General features: G+C 46.3%; 1 protein-coding gene across 9 annotated transcripts in view; it reads left to right on the top strand.

The window, feature by feature from the left end:
- Positions 1-18,483, top strand: part of MAP7D3 (MAP7 domain containing 3) — a 68,445-nt gene that overhangs the window by 22,042 nt on the left and 27,920 nt on the right. For 8 of the 9 annotated variants that reach the window (XM_064159143.1, XM_064159142.1, XM_064159139.1 and 5 more), the window contains exons 4-7: positions 1,650-1,813; positions 6,213-6,327; positions 7,789-7,821; positions 15,772-15,873. In XM_064159143.1, coding sequence (XP_064015213.1) covers positions 1,650-1,813; positions 6,213-6,327; positions 7,789-7,821; positions 15,772-15,873 — 414 coding nt within the window. The remainder of the gene's footprint in view (positions 1-1,649; positions 1,814-6,212; positions 6,328-7,788; positions 7,822-15,771; positions 15,874-18,483) is intronic. The other variant, XM_064159141.1, reaches the window with a different exon arrangement.

Here is an 18,483-nt window from a genome sequence, read left to right as displayed (position 1 = left end):
TTTGCTTCTGTGAACACTGCTTCCTTTGTTAGCAATCTGACATGGGCCCTGGCTTGAAGTGTCAGCACCGTACACTTTATCACAACAAAGAATTGAGACCTAGGGAAGAACATAAACCTCTTGCCCAGCTTTATGCTGTGTTGTGAAGCAGTGCATGTATGTGCAGCAAGAGTGAAAGGGCCATGGCATGCCCTGCAGATCTGCTTCTTGGTCTCCCAGATTGTGAGGAGTGATATCTCTCTGGCCTGTGTGTTTCTTAATGTAAGAGCAGAGAGACACGGTGACAGGAAGGATTCTGTTACCCTTACACACACAGAGGATAGGATTAGGACACAGCTCAAAAGCATTTTGAGGGTCTTGGGTGTAGATGCCACAAAGATGATTAGGGGCTGGAGCACCTCTCCTATGAAGGCAGGCTGTGGGAGCTGAGGTTTTTCAGACTGAAGATAAGGCTCCAGGGAGACCTGATAGTGGCCTTCCAGTGTCTGAAGGGAGCTACAAGAGGGACTGATTTCAAAGGCCTGTAGTGATAGGATGAGGGGCAAGGGTTTGAAATTACAGAAGAGGAGGTTTAGATTGGATGTTAGGTACAAGTCCTGCACCATGAGGGTGGTGCAATGCTGGAACAGGTTGTCCAGGGAGGTAGTTGAGGCCCTGTGCTTGGGGATATTCAAGGGCAGGTTCAAAATGGCTTTGAGCAGCCTGATTGCTGCAGGGGGATTAGGACTAGGTGCCCTTTGGAAGTCCCTTCCAACCCAAACCATGCTATGATTCTGTACATCATCGAGAAGAGCTGATGGTTGGTGAAATGCTCAGGTGGATGGGGCTCACTTTCTAAAGCACACCATGCTCTATGCTGACTAGGAGTTGCTGGTGTAATTATCTGGCCTCTCAGCTCATTTCATCTGTCTAGCCATGGAAAAGATTTCCACTGTGTATGCAGCCACTTACATTTGGTCACAGGACAGTGGAACAGGTTGCCCAGGACAGTGGAACAGGTTGCTCAGGTCACTGGAACAGGTTGCCCAGAGAGGTTGTGGATGCTCCCTCCCTGGAGGTGTTCATGGCCAGATTGGATGAGGCCTTGGGCAGCCTGTTCTAGTTGGAGGTGTCCCTGCCTATGGCAGGGGATTGGAATTGGATGATCTTTGAGTTCCCTTCCAACCTAAACCACTCTATGACTCGAAGCTTCCTGTCAATGAGCACACAGCTAGGTGGAAGCTGTGGTTAAGTAGTGACACAAGTATTTTGAACTCAGATGGAGTAACCATGAGCTTTCCCCAGCCTATCACTTGATGTTTTAAACCTTTTCATTATCTCTTGTTCTGAAAATCAACAATGAAAACAATCACAACATAGGAAATTCTGCCTTTGGATAGCTCAGCTTGCTGTTATGATGGCAAGAAAAGTATATGCTTAACACAGGCTATATGCATATCCTGACATTCCTGTCTAGACAGTAAAATCTAATGGCAGGAAAGGTTCTAATTCCAGCCTAACCTGAGGCAGAATTAAAGACTCCTCTGTCATCATGTACGATGTCATCCGGCTCTGCCAGCTAACCTTGCTGTAGGTTTTAAAGTAGTGATGATTTTTCTTGATGGCACTGAACAGTTTGACTTTTCCTTTTTTTCCTTACAAATTTACAGCTGCCAAAGAGACACAGATCCTGGAAAAGGAGAGAAAAGCAAAACTCCAGTATGAGAAACAGTTAGAAGAAAGGCAGAGGAAGCTAAAAGAACAGAAGCAGAAAGAAGAGCAGCGGAGGGCAGCGGTGGAAGAAAAGAGAAAACAAAAGATAGAGGAGGAAAAGGTACCACACCTCAAAGTTGTGTAATTTTAAAGACACTCCTGTGTTGTTTTCCTATGTGACCATGCTCTGAAGTGGTGTGAAATAGAAAGGTACAGAAATGGTGACTCTACTGGAACAGAAGTATTTTCTGTGTCTGTATCATGGCCTATGCACACAGGTCCTCCTTCCCCATCCCAGGTCTGGCTTGAGCTAGAGCTGAGGCACTGAGGGTTTCAGGAGCTGTTTGCCCACTGGTTATTTCTCACCTGAACAGAAACCTCACCCCATATATCTAGATTTCTTTTGGTGCACTTTGTAGATCCTTAGTAAATCAACATGGGTGGCAGGTCACAGGCTTTCCCTTAATTCTCTGTCTTGCTTCTTGGGAGCCACTCTCTGGCCTAAGAGGCTCACATTCTTTCAGTTCTTCTAAATGACAGGTTACCATCCTGTATTAGGCTGTTAGAGAATTGTTACCAGTGTAGTAACCATTTGCTTCTTTGAACTGTTCTTACTCCAATCTTGACTGTCCTTGCTCCACTCTTTGCCTTTGCTTTGATTGCTCACAGACCAGCAGGGCAGTGTTGGGTTTGCAGTGCTTGCTGCGAATTCATCAAGCAGAAGAAAATCTTAGGCCATGCTTTTTGAAGAGGATCTCTTCTAGTGCCTCTCAGATGTCCTGCAAGTTTGGCAAGGGTTCCAAGATGTCAGCTGTAAAAGGTGTGACACAGACCTGTGCTTTGATGCTGTGGGTCATTGAGGAAGAGCTTTTAAGCCTGGCTGGCTGTTCCCTTGGAGCTCAGCCATCATTACCCTTTTTGAGTGTCAGTAGTCAAACCACAGTTTGGTTATCTGTAGTCAGCTCCTGCATGTGTTCAGATTTCTATTCCATTGGAAATTCATGGAATAGTTTGCATTGCTGGAGAACAAGCAGAAATGATTGAGTGGGCCTTGAATGCAGTCCAGTACAGTATCATCTCTGTAAGCAAAAAACATCCCTTACACTCCAAGAGTTAGCTCTGCACTCCCAAGTGTTACCCCTAAGTCTACAGCACATCTATTCATGTACTTTTGAGGATGACATGTTTTAAGTGGCTACCAGGGTGAGTAATTGAGGAAAGCCTGGCCAAGGAGTGTTTGATTGGTGTTAGCCTTGCCTTTTACTTGGTCCCTGAAGGAAAATGACCTTGTACATGGAGAGTTCTACATGAGGAGTCCAGCAGGTGGGAAAACAGTATGCACTTGATGTGTGAACTGTGCTTTCAACCAGAAGGTGAAAACAGATTTTGACTTTGGTACTCATGTAACATTAGAAAATACTCATTTTAAAGAAGTTAACTCTTAGTTTGACAATATTTGCCAGCAAAATACCATCTACAGTAGTAAATTTAATAGATAGAAGAGCATAAAAAGCCCCACATAGTCTCCAACATTCTTGTTTGGTATTTCAGCCAAATCTCACTTCCTTAAATAAAACAGAAGCAGCAGCAAATACTGTGGAGAAAAAAATGTTCTCTGCTTAAGAAAGCCTTGAAGGCAGATAGCTATAGCTAGGATTAAATTACCTGCCTTCTAGTTACTCTGCACAGCTGTACACCTTCCTATGTTGATGTCTTGAGCTAATAACTGATTTGTCTTTTGTAAAAGGAAGCCTGTGTCTTAACTGTGACTTTCAAGAATTACCTCACTGCAGGATCTCACTGCAGTTCTCCTCCCTCTCTACTCTGCCCTAGTGAGACCTCATCTTGAATACTGTGTTCAATTTTGGGCTCCCCAGTTTAAGAAGGACAGGGATCTGCTGGAGAGACTCCAGTGGAGGGCTAGGAGGATGATTAGGGGGCTAGAGGGCATGGCTTATGAGGAGAGGCTGAGAGACTTGGGACTTCTTAGTCTGGAAAAGAGAAGACTTAGAGGGGATTTGATAAATGTTTGTTAACTATCTGAAGGCTGCCAGGAGCGGGGGGACAGGCTCTGCTTATTTGCTCTCTGGGACAGGACAAAGACCAATGGGTGTAAGCTGCAGCACAGGAGGTTCCACCTTAACACCAGGGGGAACTTCTTTCCTGTAAGGGTCCCAGAGCACTGGCACAGGCTGCCCAGAGAGGTTGTGGAGTCTCCTTCTCTGGAGCCTTTCAAGGCCTGTCTGGATGTGTTCCTGTGATCTGAGTTGGATAGTACTGTCCTGCTCTGGCAGGGGGGTTGGACTGGATGATCTCCTTGGATCCCTTCCAACCTCTAACATCCTGTGAGCCTCTGAAATATCATCTACAGATTACATAATGTCTGGGTGCTCTGGCACCTTAGGTAAACTCTAGTTCAGGTTTCTTTAACAGAGGGGAAGCTAAGCCTTATATTTCAAACACAAACTTCTAATTTTGTCTTTTGTCACTGAATAGAATATTTCCTCCCTTCCTTCCAAGTTTACTTTGTCTGTTATGTGTTGTGACTTTCTTGGTGTTGTGAAGTAGTGTTGAAAGAAGGTGAAAGTCTTGTGTCCTCGAGGGAGAGAAATGTTGGGATAATGAGTCCCCTTGGCATCTTCATGGAGTGTACCAGCAGTAAACACTGCTTCAAAAGGTCACTTAGGATTTGACTCTTCCAGAAGAGAAATCTGTTGTTGACAGATGACCTGGCTCGGAAGAAGCAGTCCAACCTGGTTGCAGTTCATCTTTATGCACAAGAGCTAAAGCTCCCCCTGCCATTAGCAGCTACTTGTCTAGAGACAGTGTCTTTCAGTCGTCTTTGTCCTGCCAGCAGTGGTTGCTGAGATCTGGAGTTGGTCTTTTTTGCAGTTGCATTCACGTCTTGCTATTTCTGCTGATCAAGGGAGGTTCTCCTTCTCCTCTACTCTGCCCCAGCGAGGCCCCACCTAGAATATTGCATCCAGTTCTGGGCTCCCCAGTTCAAGAGGGACAGGGATCTACTTGAGAGTGCAAGAACTACAAGAATGAAGAAGGGACTGCAGCACTGCCTGATGAGGAAAGGCTGAGAGCTCTGGGGCTGGTTAGCCTGAAGAGGAGAAGACTAAGAGGGGATCTGATCAATGTCTATAAATATCTGAGGACTGGGGTTCAGGAAGGAAGGGACAGGCTCTGGGATAGCTCAAGGGGCAGTGGATGTCAGCTACAGCATAGAAAGTTCCACCTCAACAAGAGGAAGGACTTCCTTATTATAAGGCTCATAGAGCCCTGGAACAGGCTCCCCAGAGAGATTGTGGAGACTTTCAAGACTCATCTGGATGTGTTCCTGTGTGACCCAAATAAGATTCTATGGCCCTGCTCTGACAAGGGGGGTTGGACTCAGAGATCTCCAGAGATCCCTTCCAACCCCTAACATCCTGTGATCACACCTCTGTTAATACCAATATCAGCTAAGGCTTGGCTCAGTGCTTGTACAGTGCTCTGAAAATGCAAATAACCTTAGAGGTCTTGTTGTATAATGGAGAGTTGTTATCACCTTTTTGAAAGGGCTTCAGAATATCAACCATTTAGAGGTTAAGCAATTCTTTTTGCTCAGTTTTGGGGTTCATCCCTCTTTAGAAAGTAAGTGGTGTTGTTTCCTCAATAGGAAATCTGGTGACTGTTTTAAGTAAAGGGTAGAATAGATTATCTGTGCCTTTAGCTCATCCTAAGAATGTTTGCAGAGTTGCAAACCATTAATTGCCCATAACATTCTTTGTGTGATAGCTTTTGCAATGAAAGCATCCTGGCCTGGATCAGGAACAGTGTGGCCAGTAGGACAAGGGAGGTTCTTCTGCCCCTGTGCTCAGCACTGCTCAGGCCACCCCTTGAGTGCTGTGTCCAGTTCTGGGCTCCTCCATTGCAGAGAGGTGTTGAGGTGCTGGAAGGTGTTGAGAGAAGGGCAGCAAGGCTGGGGAGGGGCCTGGAGCACAGCCCTGTGAGGAGAGGCTGAGGGAGCTGGGGGTGTGCAGAGCCTGTAGAAGAGGAGGCTCAGGTCAGAGCTCATTGCTGTCTGCAGCTCCCTGAAGGGAGACTGTAGACAGGTGGGGTTGGGCTCTACTGCCAGGCAAGCAGCAACAGAAGAAGGGGACACAGCCTCAAGCTGTGGCAGGGCAGGTCTAGGCTGGATATGAGGAGGAAGTTGTTGTCAGAGAGAGTGATTGGCATTGGAATGGGCTGCCCAGGGAGGTGGTGGAGTGGCTGTGCCTGGAGGTGTTGAAGCCAAGCCTGGCTGGGGCACTTAGTGCCATGGTCTGGTTGCTTGGCCAGGGCTGGGTGCTAGGTTGGACTGGCTGAGCTTGGAGCTCTCTTCCAGCCTGATTGATTCTGTGATTCTATGGTCAGACAGGGTAAATAAAGCAGACTAGGGGGGAGAGGTGGGGAGAATAAAACTACCTATTTTATGCCCTGGCACAACTGTGCTTTATAGTTGCAAGCTTCATAAAGCTGTTGTTTGCTAGGAGCGATATGAAGCCGTTATGCATCGCACCCTGGAACGGAACCAGCGGCTGGAGACGCGACAGAAGAGATGGTCATGGGGAGGCTCTGTAACTCCAGATTCAGAGGGCAAACCTGGTGAGTAGCACAGCTAAAGTCACAGAATATTGGGTGTGAACACTGGCAGCTGCATTGCTGTCCACAGGGACCTGGGTGCCCTTTCCTATCTTGGATCTTCCAACCAAATCTGTGGGTTAATTCCTGGGCAAAGAACCACATCTGCACTTGCTCTGAAGTGCTGCTCAGACTCAGAGCTGGCTTTTTTACTTTGGTAAGAGCTAGAAAAGGAGCCACATGGGCAATACAACCTGGCAGTGTTGCATTGCCAGTCTCAAACCATCAGAGAAGGGGAATTGCAACATACAATGATGAATTAATTCCAAGTCCTTTAAACACAGTACATGTAATGGTGTGCTAAGGCCGATGATAGACAAAACAAACCCCCCTCAACTGTAGTCTGTTAATGTATTGCATCTCAGATCTTTACAACACACCCTTAGAGCTGCAGAATGCTAACTAATGTGTGAGGAGATGCAGTGGGCAGTCTCTGAGCCTCTCATGGAATAGGTTCTGTTCCAGATTAGATTTTAACACCTTTTAATTTGAGCTCAGACTGTTTCCTGTTTCACAGTTAGCTGTTTCTGCTTGTAAGCATTGAAATCAGACCAGCAAATCAGGAGTGGCAGTGGAAGGAATCTTTTCATGCACTGCCTGACTGAAAGACCCAACCAATAAGTAACAGAAGTTACTGCCCAGGAATAATAACATAAAAAGAGCTTCAGTTCAGTCAGTTTTCTGGATTGGTGGAATTGTATTGAGTGTGTTTGAGTAGTGTCTTCTTCTGTGTGATGGTTTGGGTGTTACCTGCCCCCCACACACTTAAGAAAGTCACCCAGACTAGACTCAGCTGCTGGGAATTTGAAGAGTGAAGCTTTGTATTTACAGCTTAACACAAGATACAAGCAGATAGTTACACTATTTACAGCTATAGACAGAAATAGGCAAGTTTGAAAGTAATACAGAAACACAACAGCCCTCCCAGAAACCAGAGTCCCCAGGAGGGGCTCTCAACCACCCTTCCACCTTCTCCCCACCCCTCTACCTTACCTCAGACTTTGCCTTATGCTAAAGGTAGAGTCTGGAGGGTCAGTCAGGGAGGGTAGGAAGCAGAAGGATTAGTCAGGCAGCAAGTTAGGGAGAGAGAGACGTTCATGCAGCACCAAGATACAGAGAGTAACTCCCTTACCTATATTTATGTTCTTGTTCTTATACATCTCAGCAAGCCTATGAGTGCAGTAGACATCAGCACTGTTTCCTTTTCACAGCCTAGCATCTAACTCTTCTCACCACAATATTCTAGCTAGCTTCAAACTAGCACAGAGTCAGCTCATGTTGACTTGTGTTTATTTCTAACATGTTGACAGTGCTTTGATAGAAATGCTCATGATGATATCTTGCTTCCCCATTTGTTTTCACTGAACTTGCATTGTTTGCTTTTTTGACCTTGTGACTTAGCTTACAAACCTTCTTCTTCTACAGAACAACAGACTGCTGATGAAGGTGGAACTGATGGTATTGATTTCTCAGATGTCCTTTTACTGTTGTTTTACACTCACTACTAACATTTTAAACTCGAGTTCTTCATTCTCTGAAACTAAGGAAAGCCATCTTCTTAAAGGTCTTTTCCTGGATTCTGGCCAGCTGTCCAACAAACATGATCTCTAAGTAGAAAGCAGCCCCACTGTCATAGAATCAAGCAGGTTGGAAGAGACCTCCAAGCTCAGCCAATCCAACCTAGCACCCAGCCCTTGCCAATCAACCAGACCATGGCACTAAGTGCCCCAGCCAGGCTTGGCTTCAACACCTCCAGGCACAGCCACTCCACCACCTCCCTGGGCAGCCTATTCCAATGCCAATCACTCTCTGTGGCAACAACATCCAGCCTAGACCTCCCCTGGCACAACTTGAGACTCTGTCCCTTTGTTCTGTTGCTGGTTGTCTGGCAGAAGAGACCAACCCCACCTGGCTACAGCCTCCCTGCAGGGAGCTGTAGAGAGCAATGAGGTCTGCCCTGAGCCTCCTCTTCTGCAGGCTGCACACCCCCAGCTCTCCTCACAGGGCTGTGCTCCAGGCCCCTCCTCAGCCTTGCTGCCCTTCTCTGGACACCTTCCAGCATCTCAACATCTCTCTTCAGTTCAGCAGCCCAGAACTGGACACAGCACTCCAGGGGTGGCCTGAGCAGTGCTGAGCACAGGGGCACAAGAACCTCCCTTGTCCTGCCGCCCACACTGCTCTTGATCCAGGCCAGGATGCCATTGGCTCTGCTGCCCACCTGGGCACCCTGTTGCCTCCTCTTCAGCCTACTATCCACCAGTACCTCCAGGTCCCTTTCTGCCTGGCTGCTCTCAGCCACTGTTTCTCCACTATGTTTTTAACTATCCCTCTCAGCTAATTAAACCACAGCTGAAGTCATGGTACCCTGAGGGACTTTTCAGGGCAAGGGTATGGGCACTTTAATTTTTAAAGATACAGAGTGGGGAGAGCAGAAGAGAATTTCTCAGTGGCATATATTTGAATAGAAATCAGTTCACTATTCAAAGCTTTGGGTTTTGTTTTAAAGGGCAGTTCTGAATCCTTTCATTGTTCTCCACTTTGCAGGACATACATGGTAGGGCTTCCTCTGGTTTTGCTTTGGTTTACCAGCAATTGAGGTAACATTTGCAAAATTAAGTGATATTTTCTTGAGGCTTTGAAAAGGGACTGGCTTCTTGGTGCAGTTTGATACTTTTCCCACAAAGGATTTTTGAAAAATCAGATCTGTCCAAATCAGTTAACCCTAATTTTATATATTGGGTCATAGAATCTGTCAGGGTTGGAAGGGACCACAAGGATCAGCCAGTTCCAACCCCCCTGCCATGCCCAGGGACACCCTGCCCTAGAGCAGGCTGCACACAGCCTCAGCCAGCCTGGCCTCAAACACCTCCAGCCATGGGGCCTCAACCACCTTCCTGGGCAACCCATTCCAGCCTCTCACCACTCTCATGCTCAACAACTTCCTCCTCACATCCAATCTGACCCTCCCCGCCTCCAGCTTTGCTCCATTCCCCTCAGTCCTGTCACTCCCTGAGTGCCTCAAAAGTCCCTCCCCAGCTTTTTTGTAGCCCCCTTCAGACCCTGGAAGGCCACAAGAAGGTCACCTGGGAGCCTCCTCTGCTCCAGCCTGCACAGCCCCAACTCTTTCAGTCTGTCCTCACAGCAGAGCTGCTGCAGCCCTCTCAGCATCCTCCTGGCCCTGCGCTGGACACTCTCCAGCATCTCCACAGCCCTCTTGTAATGGGGGCTCCAGAACTGGATGCAGGACTCCAGGTGGGGTCTCAGCAGAGCACAGCAGAGGGGGAGAATCCCCTCCCTGGCCCTGCTGGCCACACTTCTGCTGCTGCAGCCCAGGCTCTGCTTGGCTTTCTGGGCTGCAAGTGCACACTGCTGGCTCATTGAATATCTTTTCATTAGATTTCTAGCACTTTCCAGTACACAGACTGGAAAGAAATACTTTGGTTCACTGATACATAAGCTTAATAAGCAAAATTATCTTGAAGATGACAGCTCTCAGCTGAGACTCAGCTCAGTCTGAGTTCTGAAAAGCAGTGCATGCTCCCAGCATTACTAATTCAATACAGCTGTCTCCAAATGCTGACAGCAGGAGACTTGAAAATGCAATCAGAGTCCAGCTGAGGATGATTTAACTACTGTGGCTGATTCTGCCAACACTAGAAGCATGTGTGTTGCATTTAACCTCTCTCCTCCCTTTCTCTGCACAGCAGAAATCATAGAATCAGTCAGGGTTGGAGGGGACCACAAGATCAGCCAGTTCCAACCCCCCTGCCATGGGCAGGGACACCCTACCCTAGAGCAGGCTGCACACAGCCTCAGACAGCCTGGCCTTAAGCACCACCAGGAATGGGGCCTCAGTCGCCTTCCTGGGCAACCCATTCCAGGGTCTCAAATCCCTAATTTTGTCCAAAATTAGCCTGTTTGGATTGTTTTACCTACTCAACCTGTGTTCCTTGGATAGCTGAATTATTCCACATTCATAAATGCCATTTAACCTTGAAACTAGGAAATCCCATCTGCCTTACTTGTTTCAGAAAGCATCAAGCAGGTTGGAACAGACCTCCAAGCTCATCTAGTCCAACCTAGCACCCAGCCCTGGCCAACCCAGCTGTGCCAGGGCAGGTCTAGGCTGGATGTTGTTAGGAAGTTCCTGCTAGAGAGAGTGATTGGCATTGGAATGGGCTGCCCAGGGAGGTGGTGGAGTCTCTGTGGCTGGAGGTGTGGAAGCCAAGCCTGGCTGGGGCACTTAGTGCCATGGTCTGGTTGGTTGGGCAGGGCTGGGTGCTAGGTTGGACTGGCTGAGCTTGGAGGTCTCTTCCAACCTGGTTAATTCTGTGATTCTATGATCTGTGTAGTGAAGATGTACTATTAGAATAGAAATTGAGCTGCCAGAGTCTCTCCTTTCTAAATAAAGAACCTCCTTGCCCTAGTAGAAGTTTGGAAAGAAGTGAGAGACAGAGAATCTTATTTTACAGAGTCTAATTTTATCCAGCCTCAGCCAGACAGTGCTGCAGCACCCTCTCTCAGTCAAACTCTGTGAGAAGCTCTGACTGAGAGCTGCTCTCTCAGTAGTGATTTTCTTAAGATCCTGTGTTTCCCAGCTCCTTTCCCACTTCCAGCTCTTCCTTCATGGCAGTTGTGTGCTTTCTTTGGCTTTGCTGCTGCAGTTTGCTTTCCCTCTTCCATTAAAAAACAGACAGATGCTTGATATCTCACCAGATGATCTTTAAAGTCTCTTCCAACCCAAACCATTATAGAGTTCTATGTTTTGTGGTGTGTGCTTCTTGCATTTCAAATCCCTTGATGCAAGGATTCTAATTACCCTTCCAAAATAACAAAAAAGGAGTTCTTTCTTCAAAAGGCACTTTGTAAGTACCCCCATGACCAGATGAACTTACTTAAGAATGTCCTGTCTGTCTCTTAAAGCTGATTTTTTTTATCCTAGTGAATTGTCCAAAGCTTTAAAGTTTGCAGTAGCTGTTCCTGTAGGTAAGGTAGAAGAAAAGCTGAGGCCATCTGAGCATTTATGGTCAAATTCATTATTAAAAAAACAAACCATTGAGCTCTTAAGATCCTGAAGTGTCTGTGTGAATACCTTTCACCAGTTACATCTGCTCTGTCAAGCCATCAGTTGAGATATCAGCTCATGCCCTCACTGCTACTCTCAGAGAACTAGAGACTTTCTGTACCTCAATGTGGGTACATTTCTGGAGCCCCCCCTGCCCCAAGAAGGACATGGAACTGTTGAAGTGAGTCCAAAGGAGGGCTATAAAGATGCTCAGAGGGCTGCAGCAGCTCTGCTATGAGGCCAGGCTGTGAGAGTTGGGACTCTGCAGCCTGGAGAAGAGAAGGCTTTGAGGAGACCTTATAGTGGCCTTCCAGTATCTGAAGGGGGCTACAGGAAGGCTGGGGAGGGACTATTGACAAGGCCTTGTAATGACAGGACAAGGGGGAAATGGGTTTAACCTGGCAGAGGGGAGATTCAAGGTAGATGTTAGGAAAGGGTTGTTTGCAGTGAGGGAGGTGAGACACTGGCACAGGTTGCCTAGGGAGGTTGTGGAGCACAGAAGCACCCAATGTGATCTTTGATCACATTGGGTGCTTCTGTGCTCCACAACCTCCCTGGAGGTGTTCAAGGCCAGGTTGGATGAGGCCTTGAGCAGCCTGTTCTAGTAGGAGTTCTCCCTGCCTATAGCAGGGGCTTGGAACTGGCTGATCCTTGAGGTCACTTCCAACCTAAACCATTCTGTGATTCTATAAGGGACTAGAAGAAAGCTGAGGAGTAACTTTTTACAAGGACTTGTAGTGCTAGGACAAGAAGAGGCAATGGTTTGAAACTGGAAGGGAGGAGATTTAGATTGGAGATCAGGAAGAAATTCTTTAGAGTGAGATGGTGAGGCACTGGAACAGGTTGCCCAGGGAGGTTGTGGATGTCCCATCTCAGGAGGTGTTCAAAGCCAGGTTGGACAAGGGCCTTGAACAGCCTGGTGTAGTGGAGTGTGTCCCTGCTCATAGCAGAGGGTTGGAGCTGGATGATCTTTCCAACCCAAACTCTATTGTATGATGGGGCTGGGTGCTAGGTTGGACTGGATGATCTTGGAGGTCTCTTCCAACCTGGTTGATTCTATGATTCTATTCTCTGAGGGTTTTTTGGAGGGTTGTTTTTTGCTGTTTTGTTGTTTGTTTTCTGAGCCCTGTACTTTTTGGAGTCTTCTTGTGCAGATTTCATCCCTTGTCTCTTTACCCAGCACCTCCAGAACTTGCACGTTTGCTGGCAAAGAATTACTTTGCTCAGTGCAGTTTTTCTCAAGGCCAGATTTTGTTGTCCTCTGTGCCTCAGTCGGGGACAGACTCCATCACAGAGTGCTGAAGTCCTAGTTTGAACCAAAAGAAATTCGTGTGAAGCATCTCTGTGATGTTTGGAGGTCTTAGACTTGCGTAGTTGAGGTCAGGCAGGAGCTTTTGAAGAGCAGACACTAGAGGGTAGTCTTCACCTTCCAACAAGCCCAACTAGATGACTTCTGAGCTTCTTGATGTTTGTGTATGAAACCTCTCAATGCTGTTTTAGTTAGCCCAGTACAGAGACTTCATTCATAAAATGCTTCTCTCTTATTATTACAACGTTGGGAAAGTATCTGCTAAGCTCACATCTTAGTTTATTAACTGTAGATTCCCCTGTCTCACTCTTGCCCTGTGAGGAAATTGGTGAGGGCTTTTGAGAGCAGGTCTTAGGAGGAAGGGCTGAGAGAGCTGGGATTGTTTAGCCTGAAAAAGAGGAGGCTGAGAGGAGACCTCATTGCTACCTAGAAGGAGGTTGGAGGGTTGGAGTGAGGCTGGTGTGGGCTGCACTGGAACAAGCTGCCCAGAGAGGTGATGGAGTCTCCATCCCTAGAGGTGTTCAAGAAACATGTGGACATGGCACTTGGGGACATGGTTTAATGACCGTGGTGGTGTTAGGTCCACAGTTGGACTTGGTGATCTTGGAGGTCTTTTCCAATCAAAATACTTCTGTGACTTTGGAGCTTCAGCTCCAAAATCTGCTTTTCAACTTGACATGGTTTTGCAGGGTGCCTGGGTTGAGTGCATGGGTCAAAAGTATGATGCAGAGGCAGGGCTGTCTGTAGGGATCTTTTTGTCCTGGCTCTTGCTGTGACACGCTGGCTAAAGGGAAAAGATGCTGCCTGTGTGGTGAGTAGTGCTGCTTTTTCCTTTGATACTTATGCACTAATGGGTTCATGTTAATCACCTTTGCTGTCCAACATGCCAGCAAAAGGGATAACTTGTGTTCAGTGTCTAGAATTCCTTGTGTTTAGCTTTCTGGTCTGCACCACTTTGTGTTCATTACTGATTTCTACTGATTGGAGTTTCCCTAGAAACAGGTAGATGTTTTTTTCCCCAAAGCTTTCACACTCTGAAGCAATATTCATCCTGAAAGTTCATTATTGGAACTGAAAAAGCAGGTATTTATCTGGCTTGTAGGAACCAACTTCTGTGATATGTGACTGATTGAGGTTTTTTTATGTGTATATGAATGTCTGTGTGTATACACATAGAAAAAGAAAAGCTTAATGCCTCTTGTAGCAGTTCTATTTCAGAAGAGTCTTAAAATTGATAGGAAACATGAAAGACTGGCTTGAAAATGGGGAAAAAAGACATTTCTAGAGCAATTTCTAGAGGAAAAATTGGGATTTTCTCAAATAGTTACAAGCAACACTTGGGAAATCATCAGAAATGGGAATTATTTCTTCCCTTTCCCCCAGAAGCATGTTTGGGGTTTTGGTTTTTTATTAATTACTGATTGAAAAACTGTTGGGACAAACTATGTGGAAATAATGAAGAAAGAAATGATTGCTTTTTAAGTTTTAGAATTAGATAATGGTTGGACTTGATGATCAGAAAGGTCTTTTCCAACCAAAACAATTCTATGGTTCTTTCTCTGTTACCAGTCTGGTCACAACACACACCTTCAGTAGATGTCTTTAAGCAATGTGCTCCTAGCATGGGAAAATCATAGAATCACAAGGCACTATGTACAGTGCCTTGCTCCCCATGGTGTCCTGGTTTTGCTGGGGCAGAATTCCAGCCAGCCATGGGCTGCAGGCAGCAGCTCTGAGTCAGTCAGGACAGCTGAGCTGAATTGGCTCCAGGTGTGGTCCCCAGACCATGAGCACCACACTTAGTATAAAGGGGGAAGTTTGCTGAGAAGAGAGGAATCTCCTGGTAGAGATTTCATAGAATCAGGCAGGGTTGGAAGGGACCACAAGGAGCAGCCAGTTCCAACCCCCCTGCCATGCCCAGGGACACCCTGCCCTAGAGCAGGCTGCACACAGCCTCAGCCAGCCTGGCCTTAAACACCTCCAGCCATGGGGCCTCAACCACCTCCCTGGGCAACCCATTCCAGCCTCTCACCACTCACATGCTGAACAGCTTCCTCCTCACATCCAGCCTGACTCTCCCCACCTCCAGCTTTGCTCCATTCCCCTCAGTCCTGGCACTCCCTGAGAGCCTCAGAAGTCCCTCCCCAGCTTTTTTGTAGCTCCCCTTCAGATCCTGGAAGGCCACAAGAAGGTCGCCTGGAATCCTCCTCTGCTCCAGACTGCACAGCCCTAACTCTTTCAGTCTGTGCTCACAGCAGAGCTGCTGCAGCCTCTGAGCATCCTCCTGGCCCTGCGCTGGACACACTCCAGCATCTCCACTTAGATACTTAAATCACTTAGACATGTGCAAACCTTGGCATTACTGCACTAATCTCAGTGCCTTTTCTGTGCACCTTCCAGCTGCTGTTAATAGTACCAAGTCTGTTCAAAGGTAGCAAACCAAACAGAACCATTTCTATATCTCATTGGGTTAAAAACCAAAACAAACCAAACAAAACCATTTCTTGGTCTTGTTAGGTTAAAAACCAAACCAAACAAAACCATTTCTAGGTCTTGTTAGGTTAAACACCAAACCAAACAAAACCATTTCTAGGTCTTGTTAGGTTAAACACCAAAACCAAACAAAACCATTTCTAGGTCTTGTTAGGTTAAACACCAAACCAAACAAAACCATTTCTAGGTCTTGTTAGGTTAAACATCAAAACCAAACAAAACCATTTCTAGGTCTTGTTAGGTTAAACATCAAAACCAAACAAAACCATTTCTAGGTCTTGTTAGGTTAAACACCAAAACCAAACAAAACCATTTCTAGGTCTTGTTAGGTTAAACACCAAAACCAAACAAAACCATTTCTAGGTCTTGTTAGGTTAAACACCAAAACCAAACAAAACCATTTCTAGGTCTTGTTCTCATGAAGCGAAACTGGAAATAGCTTTCAGGATGCAATGCTTCCAAAAGTCAGCTTGCAGCAGTGTGTGAAAGGTGCTTGCTCAAGTGTGAAGATGGATTCTAAAGTAAGCACTTCTTTCCCCAGGCAGCAAGAGGTCCACCTCCACAGCAAACCTCAAGCAGACAGAAGCTGTCATGACCAAACGGTTATCATCGTCTGCAGCGCTCCTCAACGCTTCCGATCGAGGTGAGTCTTTGTGCCTCATGCTGATAGCAGCTTACTGCTTCCCTGGTAGCTGGGAAGGGGGAGACAAGAGGGGCAATGATACTCCTCTTCCTCCCTCGTTGTATAACTCTCTTCATGTTTTGATCTCAAATACATTTTGTGCAGTTTGTTGGCTTGACTGTTCAGGGCTTTGACCCAGTGGCTGTGATCTCTGTTAGAGGAGAAGAGCAACGGTAAACGTGGCTGGTTTTTTACTTCTGGTCCCTGCAATGGTCTTACTAAAGTCAAATCTTGGTGGATGATCAATTCACAACTCACTTCCCATCATCTTTATGGGGTCTGCATGCCTTAAATCACCCTAAAAATTCAGCAAAATAGAAATGGTACCCAAAAAATAGTTTGCCTTGTTGGGGATAGCTTCAGTCATTTGATTGCCTGTGGGAAGGGAAAAAATCAGCTCAATTGTAACATCTTTCTGTTGCATCACTCCTGTGCTCTATAGACACACATTTGAATATTGGAATTATCCTTTAATTAATACAGAGAAGGATGCATGAAAAATCCTGACATGTGGGAGGAGATTGTGTGGGTTTGATTTGGAGTTCTAGCATGGTTGTAGCCATAACCTGCAGCTCAGACACTATTTCCTAGCCCAGTAAATTCATGGCATCTTGATACTGACACTGAGGGTTAAACTCCACAGTTCTGGTTGCAAGCATTCCCAGTTGCTTACTATGCCATTGATTACTAAGGAGTGGAAATGGCCTGGAAAGCAACTATTTATTTTAATTTTATCTATTTCTCTGTCTTCAAGTCTCATTTTAAACTGCAACTTAGAGGCAGGCGAAGCTCCAATCTGCAGTGTGTCCTGTTTAAAACGTGCACCACACAGCTAATTTTAACAAGGTGACAGCCACTCTCTGGTTAATCTGCTCATCTGAGTCTCCCCTCTGCCCCATCCAATTAATTCTGTAAACGATGGCTATCTGCCTTCTCCAAATTCATAAACAAGGAATTGTCTTAATCTACTTGTTCAGAAAACTGAAAATTAGTTGCATGAGCTTGTTTTAACCTGAGATCTTCCCAGTCTTTCATGGCAGCCTGCCTGTATCCCAAGTGTGTTGGTTTGGGTTTCTTTTTTCCCATATCACAGGATATTAGGGGAGATAGAGTCCCACCTCCCTGCCAGAGCAGAACAATCCTATCTAACACAGATCACACAGGAACACATCCAGACAGGCCTTGAAAGGCTCCAGAGAAGGAGACTCCACAACCTCTCTGGGCAGCCTGTGCCAGTGCTCTGGGACCCTTACAAGAAAGAAGTTCCCCCTTGTGTTGAGGCAGAACCTCTTTTGCTGTAATTTACACCCATTGCTCCTTGTCCTATCCCAGGGAGCAGTGAGCAGAGCCTGTCCCCCACTCCTGGCAGCCCTCAGGTACTTAGAAACGTTTATCAAATCCCCTCTAAGTCTTCTCCAGACTAAACAGCCCCAAGTCCCTCAGCCTCTCCTCATCAGCCATGCCCTCCAGTCCCCTCATCATCCTCCTAGCCCTCCACTGGACCCTCTCCAGCAGATCCCTGTCCTTCTTAAATTGGGGAGCCCAAAACTGAAGGCAGTATTCAAGATGAGGTCTCAGCAGGGCAGAGTAGAGGGGGATGAGATGCTTCTTTGATCTGCTGGACACACTTCTCCTAATGATAAAAAGCATTAAGCTAAGAGCTGTTTAATATGAAAACAGCTTCAACTCTGTCTCTGCTGCAGTGTTTTGGCAGTCTGCAGCCGTCAGTCAGATGAGCCATGCTAGAAGATTCCCTGATGTGGACACAATTAACACGGATTTTGTGGGTTCCTGTTGGAAGATGATGCAGCAGAAAAAGCTGTGCTCCTACACTGCATGCCTAGCAGTGAAGATATCTACACTGGCATAGCTGCAGGGGCTTTGAGTCACTGGAGACTGCTTGTGATTTTAAATGAAATTCATATATAAGGTGGCTGCAGGGTTCAGCTCTGACTATGACTCAGACACAGGGTTGTAAAGTACAAATTAAGTATGCAGGAAGTTACTAATTAACTAATTGGGATTGCTCTCAAATTTGCTGTCATCCCTTGAAATAATTGATGAGTCCTTGTTCACTTTGGAGGAAAAACTCTGGAGTGGCCTAAACTACAATAAATGTGGACATGACTGATCCATGTGGTCAGGATGTAGAGGTCGACTGAATGGTTTAGGTCACCAAAGCAAGTTGAAGTGATTCTTTGCTCTTTATTTGGCACTCAAGAAGAACTTGCTGCTTGGTAAAACATAGCTAAATTGAGACAGCACACAATACAGTCACAGAATTCACCAGATTGCTTCTGCCATGCTCATGTGCCTGGGAAGGTGGAGGAGCAGAATGCAGAAGTGAGAGGGAAATGCTTGTCCTTGGATCAGTGGAGTATTTTGTCAGCTGTGTTCAGTGTGAGTTCTGAGCACACTCCTACTTACCTAAGCAGTTGCTCAGATTGTGAGCAGTGGCTTCAAAGTGAATTATCTTTCCTAAAAAGATATTTTACTTACCTAAAAGGGGTGCAAGGATAGCCTCAGTAGGTCAGACAAGAAATCTGCTGACACCCTGCTGCTCTGATCAGT

Source organism: Pogoniulus pusillus, chromosome 19 (assembly GCF_015220805.1).
Source record: "Pogoniulus pusillus isolate bPogPus1 chromosome 19, bPogPus1.pri, whole genome shotgun sequence".
In the NCBI taxonomy this organism is placed as follows: Eukaryota; Metazoa; Chordata; class Aves; order Piciformes; family Lybiidae; genus Pogoniulus; species Pogoniulus pusillus.
The sequence above is the reverse complement of the archived record's forward strand: the minus strand, read 5'-3'. Positions and strand labels throughout refer to the sequence as shown.